The 25,576-nt window shown below is 41.6% G+C and overlaps 1 protein-coding gene across 1 annotated transcript in view; it reads right to left on the bottom strand.

The window, feature by feature from the left end:
• Positions 1–18,459: 18,459 nt before the first annotated feature.
• dcaf12 (DDB1 and CUL4 associated factor 12) overlaps positions 18,460–25,576 on the bottom strand; it is a 91,727-nt gene continuing 84,610 nt past the window's right edge. The window contains exon 9 of the mRNA XM_073064207.1: positions 18,460–19,151. Coding sequence (XP_072920308.1) covers positions 18,993–19,151 — 159 coding nt within the window. The 3' untranslated portion in view covers positions 18,460–18,992. The remainder of the gene's footprint in view (positions 19,152–25,576) is intronic.

The raw sequence follows: 25,576 nt of genomic DNA, 5'->3' as shown, positions 1-25,576 counted from the left end.
AGAGAAAGGGAGCATGCGCTCCAGCTAAAGGAGTTAGAGGTGAAAAGGGAGCAGGAAAGAGCTGAGAAGGAGAGGGAGGCAGAGAAACAGAGGAAACATGACTTGGAGATGGAGAAGTTAAGGCAAGAGCAACGAGTTCAGGGATCAGACCGAGAGGAGCGGTTTAATGTTAGTCGGGAGTTGAGGTTAGTATCTCCATTCGAGGAGACGGATGTTGATAGTTATTTCTTGCTTTTTGAAAAGGTGGCAGTGAATCAGAAGTGGCCCAGAGAACAATGGGTGGTGTTGTTACAAAGTGTGTTAAAAGGGAAGGCATAGCGGGCATATACGGCGTTGTCCATGGAGGAGGAAGAGGAGGAGAGTTATGACAAAGTAAAGGCGGCCATTCTCCGGAGTTATGAGCTAGTACCTGAAGCGTATAGACAAAAGTTCAGAAATTTAAAGAAAGGGTGGAATCAGACGTATACCGAGTTTGCCTATGAGAAGGGTGTGCTCTTGGACCATTGGTGCACCGCAGAAATAGTGGACCAGGATTATTGGCATCTCAGGGAGTTAATTCTGATTGAGGAATTTAAAGGTTGTGTTTCGGAGGATATCCGGATGTATTTGAATGAGAAGCCGAATAAATCCATCTCAGAATTTGCTCGGTTCGCAGATGAATATGCCCTAACCCACAAGACAAAGTTTTCCTCGAATAAAAGTTCCCAGAGAGACTGTGGGAACGATCGAGAAAGCCCGCCGGCTGAGGCAGAGGTCCCGCTGGGAGCTAGTGGTAAGATTGAGGGGGAAAGGCAAGACGGCCAGAGATTTCCGGGCTTGACCTGTTTTAATTGTGGAAAGGGGGGGCATATTGCATCTAGGTGCTTTGCTCCGAGGAAAGAGACAGGAAAAGGGAAAGCAGCGGTCCCTATCGGATGTGCCGTGGTAATCAGTAATTCGACAAGAGAGCCCCGGGTAGACAGAGTGCGAGAAGGGTCTGAGACTTGTATGTCAAACGGAACTGTGTCTGTGAGGGAGGGAGGCACCCCAGTTCCAGTACGGATCTGGAGAGACACGGGGGCGGAACTATCATTGATCAGCAGTAAGGTACTAGATTTTGGTCGCAAGATGGGAATGGTAGCTGTGAAAGGAATAGGAAAAGGGATGGAAATGGTGCCCTTGTATAAGATCATTATGAATTGTGAGCTAGTCTCTGGACCAGTTGAAATGGGGGTGCGATCAGTATTCCCGAGAACTGACGCGGACGTCCTTCTGGGTAACGATTTAGCCGGTGGTAAGGTTTGGTTGGCAATGACGCTGACAGAACAGCCTGTGAGTGTTGAGGCTCCGCCCCTAGATTCCAAGATCTATCCCGCCTGCGCGGTCACTCGCAGCATGTCGAGAAAGGCAGCTGAGAACGAGAGCAGTTTAAATCTGGCCAGTATCGATTTGGCCAAGACGTTTTTACCGACTCTGTACCACGAGGGTTTGGAGGGTGGTAAAAGAGAGGGTAGTAAAGTGAAAGAGTAAGGGAGAGGAGATGGACCTGCCCTTAGCGAGGAATGAAGTGCTAGAGGCACGAAATGGAGATGAGAAACAGGTAAAGCTGTTAAAAGGTCCAGAGGTGGACATGGATGATCTGTCTGGTTTGGCAGAACTGTTTGAAGAAGTTGAAAATTCTAAAGGTGTTTCCGATAATGAAATGAGGGCAGTCCTAGATGAAAAGGATGCCCTTACCTTGAAGAAGTCTGCTGGGTTGGCAGATGAGGTTGTTGCAGCCCGCGGGGTTGAATTTTCTCCGGAAGGGAGTTGCCCAGAGAGCAGCTGGGAGAATCAGGGGAATTTGGAATTTGGACCGGGATCGGGTATTGAAAGCCTGGAAGAGGCAAATGTCCCATTTGAGTGTGTCCAAGATGTGGATGCACGTGGTACTGAACCTAGTAATGGAGCTCAGAAAAAGTCTGAGGTATTTGATTCAGTTGAAAAGGAATGCAGTCCTTGTGGGTCAGATAGACTTGGTTCAGTGAAGAAAGGGTTAACCTTGGTAATAGTGGGAAGTGAGAGTTCCCAGGTGTTTGTGCTCGAAGGTGTGTTAAAAGTTAATGCGGAGATCAAACATGGGGAGATGAATATTATCATTGAAGGAAACGGGAAATATGTAGTTCCCAAATCGAATGAAAAAAATTTAAAACCCGCGGATCACTTACAGGTTGAGTTGGAAGATGACGGGGCCCCCCATGCTATTGTTATTCCAGAGTGTGGTGTGAAAAGGCAGAATTTGAAATGCTGCTTGAACAAAGAGTTCGAACTGAAAACTAATAGCCTGAAGGGTCCTGAAGAGAAAGCTAGCAACTTGCGTAAAATTAAAGAATTGGGTGGAAATTCAGAAGATGGTCTAAGTTTGGGACACAGTGTTGATAAAATAACTCCTATGAAAGAAGCGGGCAAAAGCCTATTTTGCCAGGTTACCCGAGCTCCCCACGTGGGAACTAACCGGAAAAGAGATGAGGGTTAATGGGGACGCCATTTTTAAATAGCAGAAACCGGTTTTAAGGGATTTCGACAACGCCTGTGAATAATAAAAGACAAACCCCATGGAAGCCTGCCTGTTAAGTTTGAAAGCAACATAACGATTGGTATTTGCTTGAACTTTTGTAGTATACACGTAAGCTTAAGATCACAACTCTTTAGTTTTGTTTGCCTGAAAAAAAAAATAGGTGGTTACTAAATTGGAGTCTGATGCTGCAAGAGCTCGATATTAAGATACAGCATATTAAAGGAAGTGATAATGTGCTCGCGGACTGTTTATCTAGATGTTGAATTGAATGTATAACTGTATTACTCTGTAGTGAAAAGTTTTTGTATTGTGTTAGATTCTAAAATCCTCTAAGACTCTGTACTACTTCGTTTTCACCGCTGGTGAAAATGCTTTGAAGAAAGTGGGTGTTATGAATGTACCACAACTGAGGGGCCGAAGGGTGCAGGGTAGCCCCCTCCTTTGTGAGAATCGCAAGATCACTATTAAGTCAGTTCAGGGGACACAGGAAATGAGAGAAAGACATGCCGAATCCACAAAAGGGTTAGAATGTGTCCTGGCCTCCGAAAGGCGGACCCATTGATACCGGCTATTGTCTCTTGGAGACCGACTTGTGTATTGCATCCTGTACGATGTAATCAAAGCCCCAGGCAATGAACCAAGGAGGAGGTTGGTGGAGGGATTGCATCATCCCCAACCTGATTGACACCTGAGACCCTGTGAGTCAGGATAAAAAGAGGGTCTGTGGGAACAGCCCCTCAGATGCACCAGAAGAAACGCTAGCGATCCCGAAATAGCGAAAGCCGGTGGAAGGCCACGTGCGTCCGCTTCCATTTGCCCGGAATCGGTGACCTTTGCCACGGAAAAACGGTTTTTAGCTAACAATGGGGAACTCAACTCTCAACGACTCTTGAAGGATTGACATCATAAACGGAATGGGCAAGTTTTAACCCGTCTCTATCTCTCTCCAACAATTGCCACACAGGGTCCCCAACGGCTGCAGCCTGTATGAACTGAACGAACTATATATTTCCATCGGACAATTCATTATCCCCTAGACAACGATACAGCTTATTTATTGATTATTATTATACCCGCGCTTTTAGATTTAGTATTGACGACGTATATTATCTGTGTGTTTGCATTGATATTATTTTTGTGTATTTCTATTGTTACGTTCCCCAGTAACCGGGTGACTTATCAGCAAAGATAGATAGGTCCGCTGAAGTCTGATGGTACTATTTTCAAACATTTTTATTTATAAAGGGGCACAAACGTATGGTTAATACAAAACATTCAGATCATATACGTCATCACAACTCAATCTAAAGCACAGGTATAGTAACAATCAATCAGAAATAAGCTCTATCGTTGTCTAGGGGTAATGTAGATATATATTGTTTGCTGGATATCTAAAAGTCTTTTGCGGTCACTGCAGTTCCACCAGCTGCCGTCGTTGTGGTGTCGCGTTGGTGCACTTTTGTTAGAAAGAGAGAGAGAGAGAATTGAATGAAACAGTTACCCGACAGGTTTTCCAACCTGTAGGAGTTCGGTTCTTCGGAAGTCTCGTTGGGGAGGGGACTCTCATCTGTGGCCTCCCCTGTAGCTAAGCCGTTCTTCCGTGGTGAGGTCGCCAATCCCAGGCAAGGAAAAGACGCACACGAACCCCCACCACCGGCTGTCGCTATCAAAACGCTGTCGCAGGATTTCTAGCATCTCTTCTGGTGCGTCTGTGGCCCTGCCTCGGCAGCCCACCTTTTATCTTCCTCACGGGATCGCCGGTGTCAATCTCTCTCTCAACCAGCCCACGCTGCCCGAGGGCTTTACACGTGGTCTTCATGAGACAATAGTCAGAGTCACTTTATTCTGCTTCCCGGGCGAACGTGGTCTTCCGCACGTCTCCCTCTCTCTCCCATTTTCCTGTGTCTATTCAGCACGTCTCTCCCCCTCTTGGGTCATTTGACCCCCCCTTGATTAGAGCTCTTGCGATTCTCACAAAGGAGGGGGCTGGGGTCATAACACTATCAATAAATACTGTTAAAAATAGTAACATCAGACTTCAACGGACCTCTCTATCTTTGCTGGTAAGTGACCCAGTTACGGGGTACGTAACACATAAAAGCGAATGATAATAGAGCGAGGTTTGGCAGGATCCCAATTAGGTGGGGTAACTCGGTGATCGCGCTCAAATTTTGGTAGTTCCGATAATATATCAGGGAATAAATGTTTCAGCATTTGAGCACAAAAATCGATAGGTTGATTACCCTCCAGTTTTTAAGGAAGCCCAAGAATTCTGATATTGCACCTTCGGTTCCTGGTCTCCAAATCTGTAAGTCTCTTCAGTAACACGTTGTATTTTTTAAGTTGTTCCTTAGAAACTTTCTTGAAACCTTTGATATCCTTCTGCAACACCGGCATAGATTCTTCGTGTAGCTTAATACGAATTTCGTGGTCATTCACAGTCTGCTGTATACTTCCAAGTTTCCGATTAAGCGTTTTCAATTCAGATTTAACCAGGTCGAAGGAATTCTGTAACAAGTCAAACTAGGATTCCAAGTCATCCAGTTTATCCAATTTTTCAAGTTTCTCTGACATTTGTTGAAACATTTCAGTCAAAGTCCCTAAAGTAGTCTCTTTTTTGAGTGTTTTCTACTCATGGTGCTCTCACCGAGATAGGTTTAAACAGCAAAGTAAGTGAATAATTTCAGAGCACGTAGCTACTGCAACCTATTCCATTACAGCCACTGGAAGTCCTTCAATAATCTTACCATTAATATATAGTCTTCAAATTTGACTTACCAAATGAACCTCTTCACACTTATCTGGGTTGAAACTCTATCTGCCACTGCTCAGCCAGTTCTGCATCCTATTGATATCCTGCTGTAATCTCTGACAACCCTCCAGATTATCCACAACACCAACAATTTACTAACCCACCCTTCTACTTCTCCATCCAGGTTATTTATATAATTTTTTTTAAAAAAATCACAGAGGAGGATCCCTGTGGAACACCACTGGTCACCGACCTCCATGCAGAATACAAACCATCTACAACTACCTTTTGCCTTCTAGATCCAAAAAGCAAGGTCTCTTTGGATCCCATGCCTCATTACTTTCTGAATGACCCTCACATGGGGAACCTTAACAGGTGCCTTACTGAAATCCATATACACTACATCCACTGTCTACCTTCATCAATGTGTTTTGGTACATCATCAAATAATTCAATCAGGCTCATTTACAAAGCCGTGCTGACTACCTCTATTGAGATTATGTCTCTCCAAATGCTCATAAATCCTGCCTCTCAGGATCTTCTCCAACAACTTGCTCACCACTGGTCTATAATGTCCTGGGTTATCTCTACTCCCTTTCTTGAACAAGGGAACAACATCTGCAACCTTCCAATCTTCTGGTACTTCTCCCATCCCTATTGATGATGCCAGAAACTCAGCAATCTCCTCCCTCGCTTCCCACAGTAGCCTGGGGTATATCTCATTCGGTCCCGGTGACCTATCTAACTTAATACCGGCAAGTCATCCCCACAATTGCCAAGGTCATTTTCACTGGTGAATGCTGAAGCAAAGTATTCATTAAGTACCTCGGCTACCCCCTGCAGCTCCATGTACATGTTTCCACTATTGCACCTGATTGGTCCTATTCTCACAAGGCTCATCCTCTTGCTTTTCACATACTTATACAATGCCTTGGGGTTTTCCTTAATCCTGCTAAGGCCTTCTCATGGCCCCTTCTAACTCTCCTAATTTCATTCTTGAGCTCCTTCCTGGCACTCTTGAAATTTTCTAGAGCTCCAACAGTATCTAGTTTCTTGAACCTTTAGTAAGCTTTTGTTTCCTTAACTAGATTTTCTACATCCTTTGTACACCATGGCTCTTTTACCCTATCATCCTTTCCCTGCCTCAATAGAACGTACCTGTGCAGAAGGCCCTGCAAATGTTCCCTGAACATTTGCCACATTTCTGCCGTGCATTTTCCTGAGAACATCTGCTCCCAATTTATGTTCCCAAGTTCCTGCCTAATAATATATTTCCCCCCTACCCCAATTAAATGTTTTCCCAAATTGTCTGCTCCTATCCCTCTCCAGAGCTAATGGTAAAGGATATAGAGTTGTGTTCACTACCTCCAAAATACTCTCCAACCCAGAACCCGACACCTGACCAGGGTCATTTCCCAATACCAGATCAAGTACAGCCTTTCCTCTAGTTGGCTTATCTACATATTGCACCAGGAAACCTTCCTGAACACACCTAACAAACTCCACCCCATCTAAAACCCTTGCTCTAAGGAGAAGCCAGTCAATATCACAACCACCATATTATTGCACCATTCCAGAATCTGCTTGCCTATCTGTTCTTTGATGTCTGTTACTACTGGGGGGGGGGGGGTCTATAAAAACACCCAGCAGAGATATTGCCCCTTCCTGTTTCTGACTTCTACTACAATGACTCAGCACACAATCCCTCCATGACTTTCTCCTTTTCTGAAGCCATGATAGCATCCCTGATTAGCAATGCCACTCCCAGCCTCTTTTCCCTCCCTGTACCTTTGAAACATCTAAAGCCTGGCACATTCAGCAGCCATTCTTGCCCCTGAGATGTTGCAATGGCCACAACATCATGGTAACACATATTGATCCATGCTCATTTGCCTTGTTTATGATACTGCTTGCATTAAAATAGACACATCTCAAACTGTCTGTCTGGCTGAGTGCATCTTTGCTCTATCATCTGCATATTCTTCCTCACAAACTGTCTCTACTTGTGCGCCAACCGTCCCATCTTCACTTTGGTTTGCACCCCTACGCATTATCTAGTTTAATCCCTCCACAATAGCATTAATAAAACTCCCTACCAGGATATTGATTCCCCCTCCAGTTCAGGTGCAACCTGTCCCACTTGTACAGGTTACTCCTTCCCCAGAAAATGTTCCAATGATCCAAGAACTTGAAACCCTGCCCCCTGCGGCATCTCCTCAGCCACTCGTTCATCTGTGCTATCTTCCTGTTATTGGTCTGGCTGCTGCTGCCTTGCCCAGAAAGGTCATCCCCCTCATCAGTATCCAAAAGGGTATACCTGTTGCTGAGGGGAATGGCCACAGGGAAACCCTGCACTGACTTCTTTCTCCCTTTACCTCTCTTGGTGTTCACCCATCTACTCAAATTCTGTCCTCTGGGTGTAACCACCTGCTCAAATGCTCTCTCTCCTGGATGATCCTAAATTCATCCAACTCCAGCTCCTTAACGCAGTCTTTCATGAGCTGGAGGCGGCTGCACTTCCAACAGGTGTAGTCATCAGGGAGTCTATCAGGTTCCATGAATTCCCACTTTCTACAGGAGCATTTCGTTGCCATATCTGCTATCCTGACTGCACTGTACAATGGGCAACCAAGACAAAATTTTCTAACCTGGTGACTTTGGCCTCACCTCTTCTCGTAAAAACCTCGAGTCAAAGCCTGACTCTCACCACTGGCCCACTCCCAATAATGGCCGGCCCACTTGTCCCTTCTGTACTTTTATTTACTTCAAAGTGCTCTGTTCCCACTGCTGATTGGGTCTCCGGAATGTCCAAACGCCCGCAAAGCTCTCCTTTTACTCAAGCTTCGCTGACCTGCAAGTAACCTCCTCAAGGTGCTCTGTTCCCACTGCTGATTGGGCCTCTGGAATGTGCAAATACATGTCATGGGTTGTTTAAATTCTTAGCCAAGCTTTTATCTGATGAGGTCCAACTGAGGATAGGCGAGGGGGTAATTATTTTAAATAATAATATTACGGTATAAAATGGACAAAATATAAATAAACAGTTATGTAAAATATAATTTGGAGCCTCCATAGCAAAAATAATCCATCTACTTTAAGATAGTAATAAGAACATAGTAAGATTAACTATAATAAACTAATTGCTATTTGGAGTAGGTTCCTAAATACATTTGTATTTACAATGTCTCCTCTATATTCCATTAATTCTAGGAAAATATAATATTGTGTTTAATTTGTGATGGTGCTCTATTTAATGCATCAATCTGTTTGTGAAGGGATGGTGGACAAAGACATAGTGAGATAAATATCATGTCATATTTTTCACTTCAATCTCAATAAAGATGCATTTTACATAATTGAAAAAAAATCTTCTCAAATCTTCAAGTTAATCACAGTACAGCAATAACTTGAAATGCAAGTTTGCCCCTTAACCAAGTATTATTGGACTAAAGAAACATTTTGGTGATGAAAATGAAACCGTTAATAATTTCACCCTGGTGTGCTGACCAGTTTAAATTTGAGTTATATATAGTTTAAATAGTTGACATGGACAAAATGGGCTGAAGGACCATTTTCCATACTGTACTTTTCTATGACTAATTCTGATAGTTCCCAGCAAATATTCAATTACTTTCCAAAACAGCAGTGGTTTGTAATTTATATTTTATGACAAATACACAATCTTTATTTTAACCAGGATGATTGTTTACCATCTCAATTCTTTATAAGTGCCAAGAAATATTGATTTTCAAGAATTCTCTGGCAACTCTGAAAGCTCAGAGTGGGAGTAGAAAATTACATCAGAACGAAAGCATTAAAAACAGAAAACTGGGAGAACATTATATAGAGTCTTATTTAATCACGTGAAAGAGCAGTGGAAGTAAACTCTGGTAACCTATCACCAGAAACAGATGGTGGCAGTGTTGGTTTACAAAAGCAGAGCAACCTTGCTGAGGCTGAATGAAAATATTGATGCCCAGCACTTGCATGCCCAGATGATAACCAAGCATCACCATTTGCTGGCCTTTCATAGCCCTCATTTCCTCTGGAGATCTTTCCTACACTTTGTACTTCCAGCTTTCAACCTGACAGATTCATCATTTCAGTCTTTCTCTCCATTTGACAGGTCTTCTTTCCTTTTTATTCATTTCACATTTATATTTACAACTCCTAATGCACCTTCCACAAAATTAAAACATTACTATCCTGTAAATGTGCTTTTCATCTAGAATGAACTCATCTGTATTCACTGGAATTTAGAAGGATGAGAGGGGATCTCATTGAAACATTTTGAATGTTGAAAGGCCTAAACATCAGATATGGAAAGGATGTTTCCCATGGTGGGGGAGTCTAGGACAAGAGGGAACAGCCTCAGGACAGAGGATTGTCCATTTAAAACAGATGTGGAGAAATTTCTTTAGCCAGAGGGTGGTGAATTTGTTACCACAGACAGCTGTGGAGGCCAGGTCATTGGGGGTATTTAAAGCAGAGATCGACTTAGGTTCTTGATGGGACATGGCATCAATGGTTATGGGGAGAAGGCTAGAGAATGGGATTGAGGAGGGGAATAAAAGAATCAGCCATGATTAAATGGCAGAGCAGACTCCATGGGCTAATTAGCCTAATTCTGCTCCTATATCTTACGGTCTTATAGAATGGCCAGTATTTCTCTCTCTCCATTGGCATGACTGACAGCCCTCAACACCTTCTTTACACAGAGATTCAACCAAAAGAACACTATCCTCCACCCGAATTTAATTTTCCCTCGACTCCACTCACCTCCTTCATATAAGAGTTGCTGCAATGGGAAACTTTATGGGTCTGAAATTTCCCAAATTTTTCTGTGGGGTATCTGGATAATTATTTACTCCAGTTAAATGCAATTCTCCAATATTGTACAAGATGGTAAGTCATAGAGGACAGCCAGAGCATCAATGGCTAATACGAGAGTGCATAATTTTATGGTGCTTGGAAGAAAGTATGGAGGGGTGTGGTGATGTCAGAGACAGGTTTTTTTAAAAACACACATGATGAGTGCATTCCATGCACTGCTGGGGTGGTGGTAAAGGTAAATGTTTTAGGGACATTTAACAGACTTATAGACATGTACATGGATGAGTTACATGAGAGGTGGGTTAGATTGATCTTGGAATAGGTTAAAAGGTTGGCAAAATATTATGTGTTGAAAGGCCTGTACCATGCTGTACTGTTCTATTTCATTTCAGTATATTCATGTTTTTATTGATGCCACCTCCACCTTGCATGCTAAACCAGAAAAGTCAACAATATTACCTTCAATTTCCAATCACCTTTTCCTGTAATCAGAATCAGGTTTAATATCACTGGCATATATCGTGAAACTTTGCAGCTGCAGTACAATGCAATACATGATAAATATAAACATGAAAAAAATTGAATTAAAAGGATATATGTATATTAAATAGTTAAGTTAAAATAAGTCGTGCAAAAGAAAACAAATAATGAGAAAAAAAAGTAATCAGGTAGTGTTCATGGGTTCAATGTCCACTTTAAAATCAGATGGTAGAGGGAACAAGCTGATCCTGAATCTGACTATAAAATGGTATATTGCCAATTATTCCTTTCCAATCTACTGTCAAATTTTGTAAATACATTGTAAAGCAATTTAGCTACTTGTTTTGTTAAACATCATATTCTATCCCCCTTTCAATAAAGACTCTATTCCTTTCTTCCAGTTTTACGACACTTCTAACATAGTCATCAAGTCACTTCCTGCACCAGCGCAATTCTGTTCCTCATATTGAGATACCTTTGCACCACGATCAGCAAAGTCATCATTGGTGTTTGCTCTCCACATAATACACATTTGCCTTCAAACCTCATCTCCAAAATCTTATCCAACAGCACTTGAGAACAGAAATTCTATTTAGTGGATCAGTCCCTAGCATTTTTAGAACAATTCATCACCAAAAACATCTTTCCCTTTCACTATTCTGCACAGCTTCCCATCATGGTAATCTAGCGCACATTTCAATTACACCAGAATTTATCTCTTTTCATAGTGGCTTCCAGAGCAAGGATAAATCACCTTCCTTCCTACTGATCTAGACCCCAAACATTCTTTCCAGGTGAAATGACAGTTTACTTGTACTTTATTAACTAAAATAATGCTACTGAAGCAGAAAGAATTGTACTGTGGATAAAGCTGATGCAAAATATTTAAAACCAATACAGACTGTGATCATTTTCCCATCCGTTTCAAGTTAAACAATATGTCAGCCAGCTGGCATGTTTTCCTAAGATATTAATAATTGCCTCAACACAATGTGTCTTGGTGGGAAGTATCCCCACAACTTCTTCAGTTCCAGGAGTTTTATAATGACCTAGCACACAGTCTGGTTTGTCAATTATGATTTCAAGGCAGAAATTGGCAGGCTGAATAAACTAACAGGGTTTAGTAAATATAACCGTAACAGTCTAATTCTAAGAAATTACACAATTTTACTACCAACATAAGCATTGTTTGCTAAATAAAAACAGACTTCATGAAACAGTCCCATTCCAAACACAGGCATCTGATTAACTAATTATCCACTGAGCTGATTGCAGCACAGATTCTCATCAAATTCAATTTACGTGTCAAGCCAATCTGAAGTCCAGAGAGGAAAAAAAAATCAAATTGGTTAATTGTCACCAAAAATCTGGACAACAATATTACTTTTGGCCAATTATTAAATCCCATTGGCTGGAAGCCAGCACATCTGATTGATGTTATGCACACAATATTATGATGTTTAAATGACTAAGCTCGCCTGGAATCCTGACCTGACAACCCAGAGGCACATTTAAATTCTAGATGGAGAATTGGCCTTCAAATAATTAAATAAACCTGGAATAAAAAGCTAGTGTCAATCAGGGACATTAGGAAACCTCCATAGAAGTCCATTCAAAAATGTCCTCCAGGGAAAGGATGTGGCTCTCCAGACACATTAATATGGTAGACTCAAATGCCCTCTAGAATGGAATGGTAAACAGTTCAAAAGCAAATTAAAGATGGGTAATAAATGCCAGCCAAGTCCATAATCACATGAATAAATATAAAGTGAAGTAATGTAGCAATTCTATAGCATATCAATGTAATTAACAAAGCACAGAAATTGGTCTAAGGGCAAAACACCATTTTAATGCAATCTCACCAAGGTTATATACAAGATTGGTAGTACGTGATGCTTGACAGACCTGCGCAAATATGTGAACTAAAGGAAAAACTCCTTCAAGAATTCATCAGTACCAGAGGAATGAAAACTGGACCATACAGATTCTGCAAGTGCTGGAAGTCCAGAGAAACACACACAAAATGCTGGAGGAACTCCGGTCTGGCAGCATCTATGGAAATGAATAAATAGTCAATGTTTCAGATCCAGACCCTTCATCAGGACTGGAAAGTAAGGGGAAATATGCCAGAATAAAAAGGTGGGAGGAGGAGAAGGACTAGCTAGTAGATGATAGGTGAAACCAGGTGGGTGGGAAAGGTAAAGGGTTGGAGAAGGCGCAATCTGATAGGAAAGGAGAGTGGACCATGGCTGAAAGGGGGGAAAAAAGGGGGCACCAGATGGAGATGAAAAGTGGGTGAGAGGAGGCAAGAAGTCAGAGTGGAGAATAGGAGAGCGAAGGGAGATGGGAAAAATAAATTATTGGAAGGAGAAATCAATGTTCACGCCATCAGGTTGGAGGCTACATGGAGGGAATATGAGGTGTTGCTCCTTCACCCCAAGGGTGGCCTCATTATGGCAAAAAAAAGGGAGCCATGGACTGACATGTCAGAAAGGGCATGGGGAAAGGAATCAAAATGGTTAGCCATTGGGGAATTCCACTTTTGGTGGATGGAGCAGAGGTGCATGACAAAGTAGTCCCCCAATTTACATCAGGTCTCATTAATGTAGAGGTGGCTGCATTGAGAGTACCAGATACAATAGACAATCCCAACAGATTCACAGGTGAAGTGTTGCTTCACCATCTGCAACAGTTTTGGCAAGTCCTTATTGAAAACTGATGGAAAGATGCTTAACAAAATACTAACCACTCTGCAGAACACAAAGCAGAATAGTTCTAATCAAAGTCAAGATAGCTTCATACTGAGCAGGAAGAACAGGACCTTAAAACAATCCAAGGGATTCAGAAGAACATTTTGCAAGTACAAAAGCACTAAGAAAGCAACATCAGGAGGTTCAATTATCTATAACATTTACTATATTGGTCAGTTTAAAAGGCACAGAATTCCAAAATTACATTGAGAACTTCTTTAGTTAGTACGTAGTAATAACAAAAAGAGTGCAATTTGAGGGACTTTGTTGGGCAGATAAAAAGAATTAACGGTGAAAAAGTGTATTTGTGATCTTAATTTCATATTTAACACTGATGGAGAATGTGTGAATAAATGCTCAAAAGTGGGGAAGGCTGATTTTAAGAACATAGCAGTAATTTAATTATGGCTGCTTAAAGGTAAATAAATCTCAAAACAATGCTAGGCATTTAACAATCAATGGATTCAGAGTAAAGATATTCCCACAAAATTGATGGGACTGACAAATCTAGAACACCTGAATGCCAAAGCTCATAAAGGTTAGGATATAGAAAAACAAAAGCTTCTACCTGATAGAGAATTTATGGCAACACATTACCAAGCAGTAACTAGTTAGCTTACAAGGGATTCATGAAGGGTCTTCAACGATTTATATTTTTGACCTGGTTAACCAGCTATGCTGTAGTCAGTTTTGATGGCGCTAGGAAAGTAGGTGGATGAGTAAATTGTCCAGAGGACACAAAGAACTTGCAAGGTTTTATAAAGTGATTGGACAAAAAGTTGTGTAAGATTTAATACGAACAATGTTATTCACTGTGGAAATCAGAATGACGTGGTAAATTATGTAAATAGTGTGAGACTACACTATACTGCTATAAATTGGGATGGGGCAGTCTCAGCACACAAAATACCAAGTCAACACTAAAGTACAGCAGAAAATATGAAGGCAAATTAAATATTTGTCTTTGTTCTATAAAAGTCAGTTTTAATTCAACCTTACACAGTACTGTTGAGGTTGTAATTGGTCGCTGTATCTGGGGAATGTGCTTGCTTTGGAAGCAGTGCAGAGCAGTTTCACTCAGTTGATTTCCTCGAGGAAGAGGTTGACACATGAGCAAAGGGTGAGAGAACTGCTCCTGAAGTCACTGGATTATAGAAAAAAATGAAACAACCAAGATTCCAAAAGGGTTCAGTAGGGTGGGATGCCAAAATATTTCTATTCATGGAGGCACCTGAAAGTTTCAGAATAAGGCACCACCCAATTTATCTTTAAAATTCTCCACTTGAGTGAAGGCAGAGTCATTGAATGTCTTCAAGGCAGTTAATTCTGTTGCTTTTCCCAGTGACATGGTCTGATCAGTAAACATTTTGATTTTATTATAGAAGTTAATTGTTGACTGATGCTTCTGTACAACATCAAACAAAAGGTTGTTATCAGTGAGTTCCACAAGGTTCAAAGACTTGCTTTTTATATTAATCAAACAAACTTACAATGCAGGGAACATGATCAAAGAGGTTTGTATGTAGAGTAACATTGCTGCAACATTAATAAAGAAAGCTTTTGCTGGTACAAAGGCATATATACGTTTGTAGACCAAGTTGGGCAGAAAAATGGCAAGTGGAATTTAAATGCAAGGCAAGGCATTTTAAAAGAAATAGATGGATACTGAGTGATAGGGAACCATGTTAACAGATGCATAAAAACATATGGGATTTTCTCCTTTATTAGCTGAAGCAAAGAATATAATAAATAACACAGATATTGTTTGAATAGCAAATTATTAGGCTATAGCTTAAGCAGATTTATGGTCAATGTTATAGGAAATGTTATAGATTGCACTGCTGAAAAAGAATAACAATCATGTTGCCAGAATTGGAAAATAGTAGCCAAGATAAGAACACACACAAAATGCTAGAGGTCAGGCAGCACCTATTGAAAAGAATACAGTTGATGTGTTGGGGCCAAGACCCTTCAGCAGGACTGGAGAAAAAAGATGGGAGTAGATTTAAAAGGTGGGGAAGGGGAGAAAGAAACAAGGTGATAGGTGAAGCTGAGACGGAGGCTGAAGTGAAGAGCTGGGAAGTTGATTGGTAAAGAGATACAGGGCTGGAGAGGGAGTCATCTGATCGGAGAGGACAGAAGGCCATGGAAGAACGAAAAGTAGGGAGGAGCACCACAGAGAGGCAATGGGCAGGCAAGGAGATGAGGCGAGATAGGAAAAAGGGGATGGGGGATGAAGGGGGGAGGGGAGTATTACTGACGTTTGATAAATCAATAGTCATGCCACCAGGTCAGAGGTTACCCAGATGGAATATATGGTGGTGTTCCTCCAACCTGAGTGTGACCTTATCACAACAGTAGTGGAGGCCATGAACTGACATGGAAAGTTGAATTAAAATGGGTGGCCACTGGGAGATCCCGTTTCTTCTGGCGGCTATTTTGATTTAAAAGAGCAAATAACAGGGAATTTAATTGAGAATAAAATTGCAAAAGGGTTGAAATAGTGGGGAAAAATCCTTTAGAAACCAAGAACATAGATTTAAAATAATTGATAGTATTAAAAGGAGAGGCAAGGGAAGATTTTTTATTCCACCCAAAGCAGAGAAGGGATCTGGGCCTCACTAACTGAAAATGCAGTAAGACAGAAGCACTTCATACATGTAGAACGATAGAAATCATTTCACATATAATTAAGTCGACCAGCTCTTTTTAAAATATCACATACCCAATGGGCTAAGCAATTTCCTTGTCTCACCTTCTTGTCCTGTGATTCTCTAATAAGGAGCCAGGATCTTTGCAGCCAAACAATAGCAGACCCAGTGCATCTTTGTCTTTGGATTCCTTGATTTAGGAATGACTTCAAGATGATTTCAACAAACCAAATCTCCAGCCAGAGTGAATGGAAGATGATGACACAAGTGCTTTCTCTGAGTCAAATACTGTTTAAAAACTGTTTTCAATATCCTATGTCTCAGTGCCCTCTAATATTTAACACTACTGAGCTTTAAAAGTCAGAGCAAACTATACAGTCTTAAAGTTTAGATGAATCAGTCCATGTTTGTATACGTTTGTGTCAGATTAGTTCACCCCCAAGAAGACATGCAACTGAACATAAATAATATTTCTTGAGCTTGACTTAGACATGTTAGAACGTGGTTGAGGCAAGAAAATAAAATTGAAAAATCAGCCCGAATGAATGGCAGAGTAGACTGGCCTTATTCTGCTCCTATATTTTATGGCCTTTATTTTTATTTAATGATATAGCGAGGAGTAAAAAGATATGACATAGGGTTGCAAGATGTTCAATCCTTGTGGATTGAGTTAAGTAAATAACCCTGGGTTAGGTAAAAGGACCCTGATAGCAGTTATATACAGGTCCCCACCAGTAGCTGGGATGTGAAATACAGATTACAATGGCAAATAGAAAAGGTGTGTCAAAAAGTATGAGTCATAGATTTCAACATGCAGGTCGATTGAGATCCATTACCAACCTGAATTTTCCCAAAGAGAGTTAGTTTGTTAAATGTCTACGAGATAGCAGTTTAGAGCAGCTTATCATTGAGCCTACTAGGGGATCAGCTATACTAAATCGGACGCGATTAGGGAGCTCAAGGTAAAGGAGCCCTTGGGGGCAGTGATCACAATATGATTGAGTTCAACTTGAAATTTGATAGGGAGAAAGTAAAGTCTGACCTAGCAGTATTTCAGAGGAGTAAAGGAAGTTACAGAGGTATGAGAGAGGAATTGGCCAAAGTAAATTTGAAGGAGACCTTGGCAGGGATGACAGCAGAGTAGCAAGGGCTTGAGTTCCGGTGGAAAATGAGCAAGGTGCAGGATAGGTGTATAACAAAAATGAAGAAATATTCAAATGGCAAAATGGTACAACCTTAACTGACAAGGGAAGCCAAAGCTAATGCAAAAACTAAACAAAGGGCATACAACAAAGCAAAAATTAGTGGGAAGAGAGCATTGGGAAGCTTTTAAAAACTTACAGAAAACAACCAATAGAATCATCCAAAGGGAAAAGTGAAATATGAAAGCAAGCTAGCAAATAATATCAAGGTGGATAGAAAAAGCTTTTTCTGTGTGTGGGACAATGAGATAGCAGATGACCTAAAAGAGCATTTTGCATCAGTCTTCACTGTGAAAGACACTAGCTATGTGCCAGATGTTGAAGGGTGTGAGGGAAGAGAAGTGAATGCAGTTATTAAGTCAAGGGAGAAGGTGCTCAAAGAGCTGAAAGACCAAAAGGTGCATGAACCACCCAGATCAAATGAACTGCACCTTTGGGTTCTGAAAGAGGTAGCGGTAGAGATTGTGGAGACATTAGTAATGATCATTCAAGAATCATTGGACTCTAGAAAAATTACAAATGTCACTCCACTCTAAGAAAGCAGGCAAGCAGCATAAAGGAAATTATAGACCAGTTAGCCCGACCTCAGTGGTTGGGAAGATGCTGGAATCAACTGTTAAGGATGAGAGGTTATGGAGTACTTGGTGACACAGGAGAAAGTTAAACAAAGTCAGCAATGGCTTCCTTAAGGGAATATCCTGCCTGACAAACTTGCTGGATTTCTTTAAGGAGATTACATGTAGGATATATAAAGGGGATGCAATGGATGTTGTATATTTGGATTTTCAGAAAGCCTTTGACAAGGTGCTACACGAGGCTGCTTACCAAGTTAAGAGCCCATGGTATTACAGGAAAATTACTAACATGATTCCTGTTATTTATTTATCAAGAATACTTTCAAATAAACTACATCAGTGAAAAAAAGGCTTAATACATCTTATGCTTCCATTATGAATATATAGTAGTGGTTTTATAAAACGAATGCTCGTTGTAAGCAAAATAGTCCGGATATTTTCTTGCAGATGTTAAACTTATATCAAAGCATACTGTTCTCTTAAATTAAGAGAGAAGTTATTGAAATAGCTGTATTAACCAAAAGTAATTAAAATGGCCATGTCACATAGTTTCCTGGTTAGTGAAAATACCCTCATCCCCAAGAGACCAAGTCATTTTTAACCATTTGCTGTGCATTCAAAATACAGATGCAAAGCCCTGATGCTTGACAGCTTGAAGTTACAATTTAAAAATGTACAAATTCCATTCATACAGCTTTATTAATAATTTATGAATCTTTGGGTATCATTAGACCTATACTTCAAAACATTCAACATTTTGTTACAAGTAGAATTATAAGTCCATCTGAAACATGGACTAAAAGTGTTAACATATTTTGATATATGTGAAGGTAATGCATCACTCCCGCACAGAATCAATTAGTTTTTTTGTATTTAATTGACACAAAGTACCTTTACACACATTACACCCCTCCAAACTTTCACAGAAAATCTGGTAGTGGTCAAGCATTAATTAATGGATCCTATCTCACTATCAGTAGTGAACCAGTTTAAATCTACATACATTTTCAGTAAGAAACTTGTATCAGGAAGAAAAGGGGAAAAACTGAAGCACCGACACAAATTAAAAAGAAATAAAAGAGTCATATAGTTGAACAGAAAATATTGTGTATTTCACACAATATTTAAAACATTGGAAGGATTACTGAAATGTGAAAACCCAAGAAATAAAAAATACAATTGATCAGCAAATACAGTACATGGCAAGAGGTTGTTAGCTCCATAGGCCTGCATAATTTCCATGAAGACCTGAAGGCAGGGGACCCCCTGCAACAAAAAGCTTTGTTCCAGAGGAGTCGTAACAATGTGTGTAGACAGCATTCGGGAAGTGGTCGATATCTGAAAAGTAATTCCTCCATGTTTCATCGTGATTCTGTAATAATATAAAATAAATCCATCAGAAAAGCAAAATTAAAAGAATAAAAATTTATCAAGTAGTCATTTACTTAATACAGCAACATCCTAACTAATGAAACAAAGGGTAAATTGAAAAGGAAATGTTACTTTGGTTTTGCAAACCATCCCTGAACAAGGAAGACTCAGTTCAAATCTGATCCCTGCTGAGTTTTGTGACTTCACCCAACAAAAACAATATGGCAAAAATGGCCACAGTGTTCCTCATTTTACAGGAGGAGACTATATTTAGCAAGAGTTCCCCTTGCTGATCATTGTCCAAAGTATGGACAGCAGTGATCCCATGCATATTCAGAATCAGATTTATTATCACTGACTTATACAAGACAATAAGATGTAGGAGCAGAATTTGCCCAATCAGCAAATCAAGGTATGATGTGAAATATGTTGTTCTGCAGCAGCTGAAACTCACAAATGTACTATGTACCATGGTGACCAAGAAAAAAAATCAATGAGAGGTAACCCTTGCTAACAAAAGACACAGAGTGAAAGTTTAAACCAGAATATATCAAATGAAATTACCTTCAATAAAATGTATGCCCAGAACTCCTCATTAATGTGATGTACAAGAGGCCACACCAGGAGCACCGGATACAATAGATGACCCCAACAGACTCACAGGTGAAGTATTGCCTCACCTGCAAGGACTGTTTGGGGCCCAGAATGGAGGTGAGGGAGGTGTAGCACTTGCTCTGCTTGCAAGGATAAGTACCAGGAGGAAAATCAGTGGGGAGGGACAAGTGGACAAAGGAGTCGCATAGGGAGCAATCTCTGCGGAAAGTGAAGGGAGGGAATGATGTGCTTGATGGTGGGATCCTGTTGGAGATGGCAAAGTTCAGGAGTACAGTCGGCCCTCCTTATCCGCGAATTCAACCAACCTCGAATCGAGAAAACCCGGAAGTGCTCCTCCAGCACTCGTTCTTACAGCTTGTACAGACTTTTCATTATTCCCTAAACAATGCAGTATAACAACTATTTTACATAGCATTTACATTGTATTAGCTATTATAAGTAATCTAGAGATGATTTAAAGTATACGGGAGGATGTGCATGGGTTATCGTGGATCAAGATCGAGAAAAATCGGAAGTTCTCTTACTAAGTAAGTTGGAACAGGTACATCCGGTATTATTTAGCGTCAGTTAGTCAGATGTTTGTCTTAGTATATAGTATATATTTTACCTTTCTATGCATATAAAACACTTAAGAATGTTTGTTTCAGCACTGGGCTCGGGAACGGAAGCTCCCGAGTTCGATCTAGTGATAGATCCCTCCCGAGTGCGCACTCCACCGTGCCGGGTTGATGTGGAGGATCAAAAACCCAAAACCCAATAATTAAACCACTGCATTGCTTAGTAATAATTGTAGTTTTCATCGGGGCACAGCCTTTCTCACTTTATCCTTTAAAATTGTTCCGATCATTGATCGACATAGCCTAACGCTTTTCCAATGACCGATGGCTTTTCACCTCTTTCCCATCGCTTTATTATTTCCACTTCATTTTCAATCGTGGTCGTGATTATCTTCATGAACGGAAACACTGCGGATTCAGATCCCTACCACCGGATCCTAATGTCCACCGCACTGAGACATGTTAAATAAGGTCTGGGATTCCGCTGGGTCCTAAGGTCCACTGCATTGAGACAGGTTGAATAAGGGACTTGAGCATCTGTGAATTTTGGTATCTGCGAGGGGTCCCGGAACCAATCCCTCGCGGATAAGGAGGGCCGACTGTATAATGTTCTGGATGTAGAGTCTTGTGGGGTGGTAGGCGACGACAAGAGAAACCATATCCCTGGTGTGGTGGTGGGGGCATGGGGTGAGGGTAGATGTGTGCGAAATGAAAGATGCGGCTGAGGGCAGCATCAGTGTTGGAGTAAGGGAAGCCCCTTTCTTTGAAAAAGGAGGGTACTCAGTTGTTCTGGAATAAAAAGCCTCATCTTGAGAACAGATGCAGAAAACTGAGAAAAGGGAATGGTATTTTCACAAGTGACAGAGTGGAAAGAGGTGTAGTCAAGATAGCTGTGAGCATTAATGGTTTTATAAAAGATATCAGTAGGTATTAGTAGACTGTCTCCAGAGATGGAGAGAGAGATTGAGAAAGGGGAGAGGGGTGTCAGAAATGGACCAAGTAAATAAGAGGGCAGAGTGGAAGTTGGAGGCAAAGTTGATGAAATTGACAAGCTCAGCATGGGTGCAGGAAGCAACATCAATCCAGTCATTAATGTAGTGTAGGAAGAGTTGGAGAGCAAAACCAGAGTTTGGAACATAGACCAGCCAACAAAAAGGCAGGCATAGCTGGGACCCACGTGAGTGCCCATGGCTACACCTTGGGTTTGAAGAAAGTGGGAGGACCCAAAAGAGAAACTGTTGAGGGCACGGACCAGTTCCACTAGATCTAAGAGAGTGGTGGTGGAGGGCAACTGGTTGGGTCTGTTATCCGGAAAGAAGCAGAGTTTTAAGGCCGTTCCTGATGGGGGATAGAAATGGAAAGCAACTAGACATCCATAGTGAAAATGAAAATGAGACAATCGGGGCCAGAGAAGTTAGTAATTGAAGAGATCAAAGGGACTCCTAGAACTATTGACAGGATAGGATATTGACTCCACAGTATCTTTTAAAACTATTGACAGGATAAGTAAACAGTGGTCTTAATAAGACAAAAATTTCCAACAGCAATGCTTTGATTATGCTTGAATAACTCCTGTGAGCAATGACATCAGCCTCCTTCAAAATGCCATTGAACAAGTCATTTCAAAGAGAGCAAGACACTAGTGTTTTATCCTTGGACAAAGAGGGTCAGACAGACGATTCTGTGGACGCAGGAAAGAAACTCGGACAGTAGTTTGCCTCCCAGGTGCCAGGGTCCGGGATGTTTCAGATCGTGTCCAAGATATCCTGCAGTGGGAGGGAGAACAGCCAGAGGTCGTGGTACATATTGGTACCAATGACATAGGCAGGAAAAGGGAAGAGGTCCTGAAAAAAAAAAGAGTACAGGGAGTTAGAAAGGAAGTTGAGAACCAGGACCGCAAAGGTAGTAATCTCAGGATTACTGCCTGTGCCAGACGACAGTGAGAATAGGTATAGAATGAGCTCGAGAATAAATGCGTGGCTGAGGGATTGGAGCAGGGGGCAGCAATTCAGATTTCTGGATCATTGGGACCTCTTTTGGGGTAGGTGTGACTTGTACAAAAAGGACGGGTTGCACTTGAATCCTAGGGGGATCAATATCCTGGTGGGGAGTTTAAACTAGAATTGTTGGGGGGGGTGGGAACCGAACTGAAGAGACTGAGGAAGAGGCGGTTGGCTCACAAATAGAGACAGCTTGCAGACAGTGCAAGATAGGCAGGTGATAGAGAAGGGACACAATCAGACCGAAGGTTTGAGATGCGTCTACCTTAATGCAAGGAGTGTTGTGAACAAAGCGGATGAGCTGAGAGCGTGGATCAGTACTTGGAGATATGATGTGGTGGCCATTACAGAGACTTGGATGGCTCAGGGGCAGGAATGGTTACTTCAAGTGCCAGGTTTTATATGTTTCAGAAAGGACAGGGAGAGAGGCAAAAGAGGTGGGGGAGTGGCACTGTTGATCAGAGATAGTGTCACGGCTGCAGAGAAGGTGGATGCCATGGAGGGATTGTCTACAGAGTCTCTGTGGGTGGAGGTTAGGAATAGGAAGGGGTCAGTTACTTTATTGGGTGTTTTTTAAAGGCTGCCCAATAATAACAGGGATATAGAGGAGCAGATAGGGAAACAGATCCTGGAAAGTTTTAACAATAACAGAGTTGTCGTGATGGGAGATTTTAATTTCCCAAATATCGATTGGCATCTCCCTAGAGCAAGGGGTTTAGATGGGGTGGAGTTTGTTAGGTGTGTTCAGAAAGATTTCTTGACACAATATGTAGATAAGCCTACAAGAGGAGAGGCTGTACTTGATTTGGTATTGGGAAATGAACCTGGTCAGGTGTCAGATCTCTCAGTGGGAGAGCATTTTGGAGATAGTGATCATAATTCTATCTCCTTTACAATAGCATTGGAGAGAGATAGGAACAGACAAATTAGAAAAGCGTTTAATTGAAGTAAGGGGAATTATGAGGCTATCAGGCAGGAAATTGGAAACAGATGTTCTCAGGGAAAAGTACAGAAGAAACGTGGCAGATGTTCAGGGGATATTTGTGTGGAGTTCTGCATAGGTACGTTCCAATGAGACAGGGAAGTTATGGTAAGGTACAGGAACCGTGGTGTACAAAGGCTGTAATAAATCTAGTCAAGAAGAAAAGAAAAGCTTACAAAAGGTTCAGAGAGCTAGATAATGTTAGAGATCTAGAAGATTATAAGGCTAATAGGAAGGAGCTTAAGAAGGAAATTAGGAGAGCCAGAAGAGGCCATGAGAAGGCCTTGGCGGGCAAGATTAAGGAAAACCCCAAGGCATTCTATAAGTATGTGAAGAGCAAGACGTGAAAGAATAGGACCTATCAAGTGTGACAGTGGAAAAGCATGTATGGAACCAGAGGAAATGGCAGAGGTACTTAATAAATACTTTACTTCAGTATTCACTATGGAAAAGGATCTTGGTGACTTTAGTGATGACTTGCAGCAGACTGAAAAGCTTGAGCATGCAGATATTAAGAAAGAGGATGTGCTGGAGCTTTTGGAAAGCATCAAGTTGGATAAGTCACCGGGAACGGATGAGATGTACCCCAGGCTACTGTGGGAAGCGAAAGAAGAGATTGCTGAGCTTCTGGCAATGATCTTTGCATCATCAATGGGGATGGAAGAGGTTCCGGAGGATTGGAGGATTGCGGATGTTATTCCTTTATTCACGAAAGGGAGTAGAGATAGACCAGTGAGTCTTCAGTGGTTGGGAAGCTGATGGAGAAGATCCTGAGAGGCAGGATTTATGAACATCTGGAGAGGTATAATATGATTAGGAATATGAATTTTTTGAGGATGCGACTAAAAACATCGAAGAAGGAAGAGCAGTAGGTGTAGTGTATATGGATTTCAGCAAGGCATTTGATAAGGTACCCCATGCAAGGCTTTTTGAGGAAGTAAGGAGGCATGGGATCCAAGCAGGCATTGCTTTGTGGATCCAGAACTGGCTTGCCCACAGAACGCAAAGAGTGGTTGTAGACTGGTCATATTCTGCATGGAGATTGGTCACCAGTGGGGTGCCTCAGGGATCTGATCTGGGACCCCTACTCTTCGTGATTTTTATAAATGACCTGGATAAGGAAGTGGAGGGATGGGTTAGTAAATTTGCTGATGACAAAGGTTGGAGGTGTTGTAGTTAGTGTGGAGGGCTGTCAGAGGTTACAACGGGACATTGATAGGATGCAAAACTGGGCTGAGAAGTGGCAGATGGAGTTCAACCCAGATAAGTGTGAAGTGGTTCATTTTGGTAGGTCAAATATGATGGCAGAATATAGTATTAATGGTAAGACTCTTGGCAGTGTGGAGGATCAGAGGGATCTTGGGGTCTGAGTCCATAGGACGCTCAAAGCAGCTGTGCAGGTTGACTGTGGTTAAGAAAGCATATGGTGTATTGGCTTTCATCAATCATAGAATTGAATTTAGGAGTCGAGAGGTAATGGTGCAGCTATATAGGACCCTGGGTCAGACCCCACGGAATACTATGTTCAGTTCTGGTCGCCTCACTACAGGAAGGATGTGGAAGCCATAGAAAGGGTGCAGAGGAGATTTACAAGGATGTTGCCTGGATTGGGGAGCATGCCTTATGAGAATAGGTTGAATGAACGCGGCCATTCCTCCTTGGAGCAATGGAGGATGAAAGGTGACCTACTAGAGGTGTATAAGATGATGAGGGTCATTGATCGTGTGTATAGTCAGAGGCTTTTTCCCAGGGCTGAAATGGTTGCAACAAGAGGTCACAGGTTTAAGGTGTTGGGGAGTAGGTACAGAGATGTCAGGGGTAAGTTTTTTTACTCAGAGTGGTGAGTGCATGGAATGTGCTGCCAGCAACGGTGGTGGAGGTGGATACGATAGGGTCTTTTAAGAGACATTTGGATAGGTACATAGAGCTTAGAAATATAGAGGGCTATAGGTAAGCCTAGTAATTTCTAAAGTAGGGACATGTTCAGCCCAACTTTGTGGGCCGAAGGGCCTGTATTGCACTGTAGGTTTTCTGTGTTTCTAAAGTGCAACATTCTGAATGCTCAAAATGGAGCAGAAACATCCAAGTCATTGTGCACCTTGAATCTTTACCATGAGCATGTGGAGGCCAAATGAGAATAGGAGAGCACAACTATCCAACTCCCCTCCACAAACACCATCTGTAGTTGTCTCAATAACTGTTTATCCTCCCAAGAGCCCCCAAAAATTGAAGTGCCAATTATTTTACCCTAAGAGTCTAAACCCAGTTCTGA

Source organism: Hemitrygon akajei, chromosome 13 (genome assembly GCF_048418815.1).
Source record: "Hemitrygon akajei chromosome 13, sHemAka1.3, whole genome shotgun sequence".
Classification (NCBI taxonomy): domain Eukaryota; kingdom Metazoa; phylum Chordata; class Chondrichthyes; order Myliobatiformes; family Dasyatidae; genus Hemitrygon; species Hemitrygon akajei.
The sequence above is the reverse complement of the archived record's forward strand: the minus strand, read 5'-3'. Positions and strand labels throughout refer to the sequence as shown.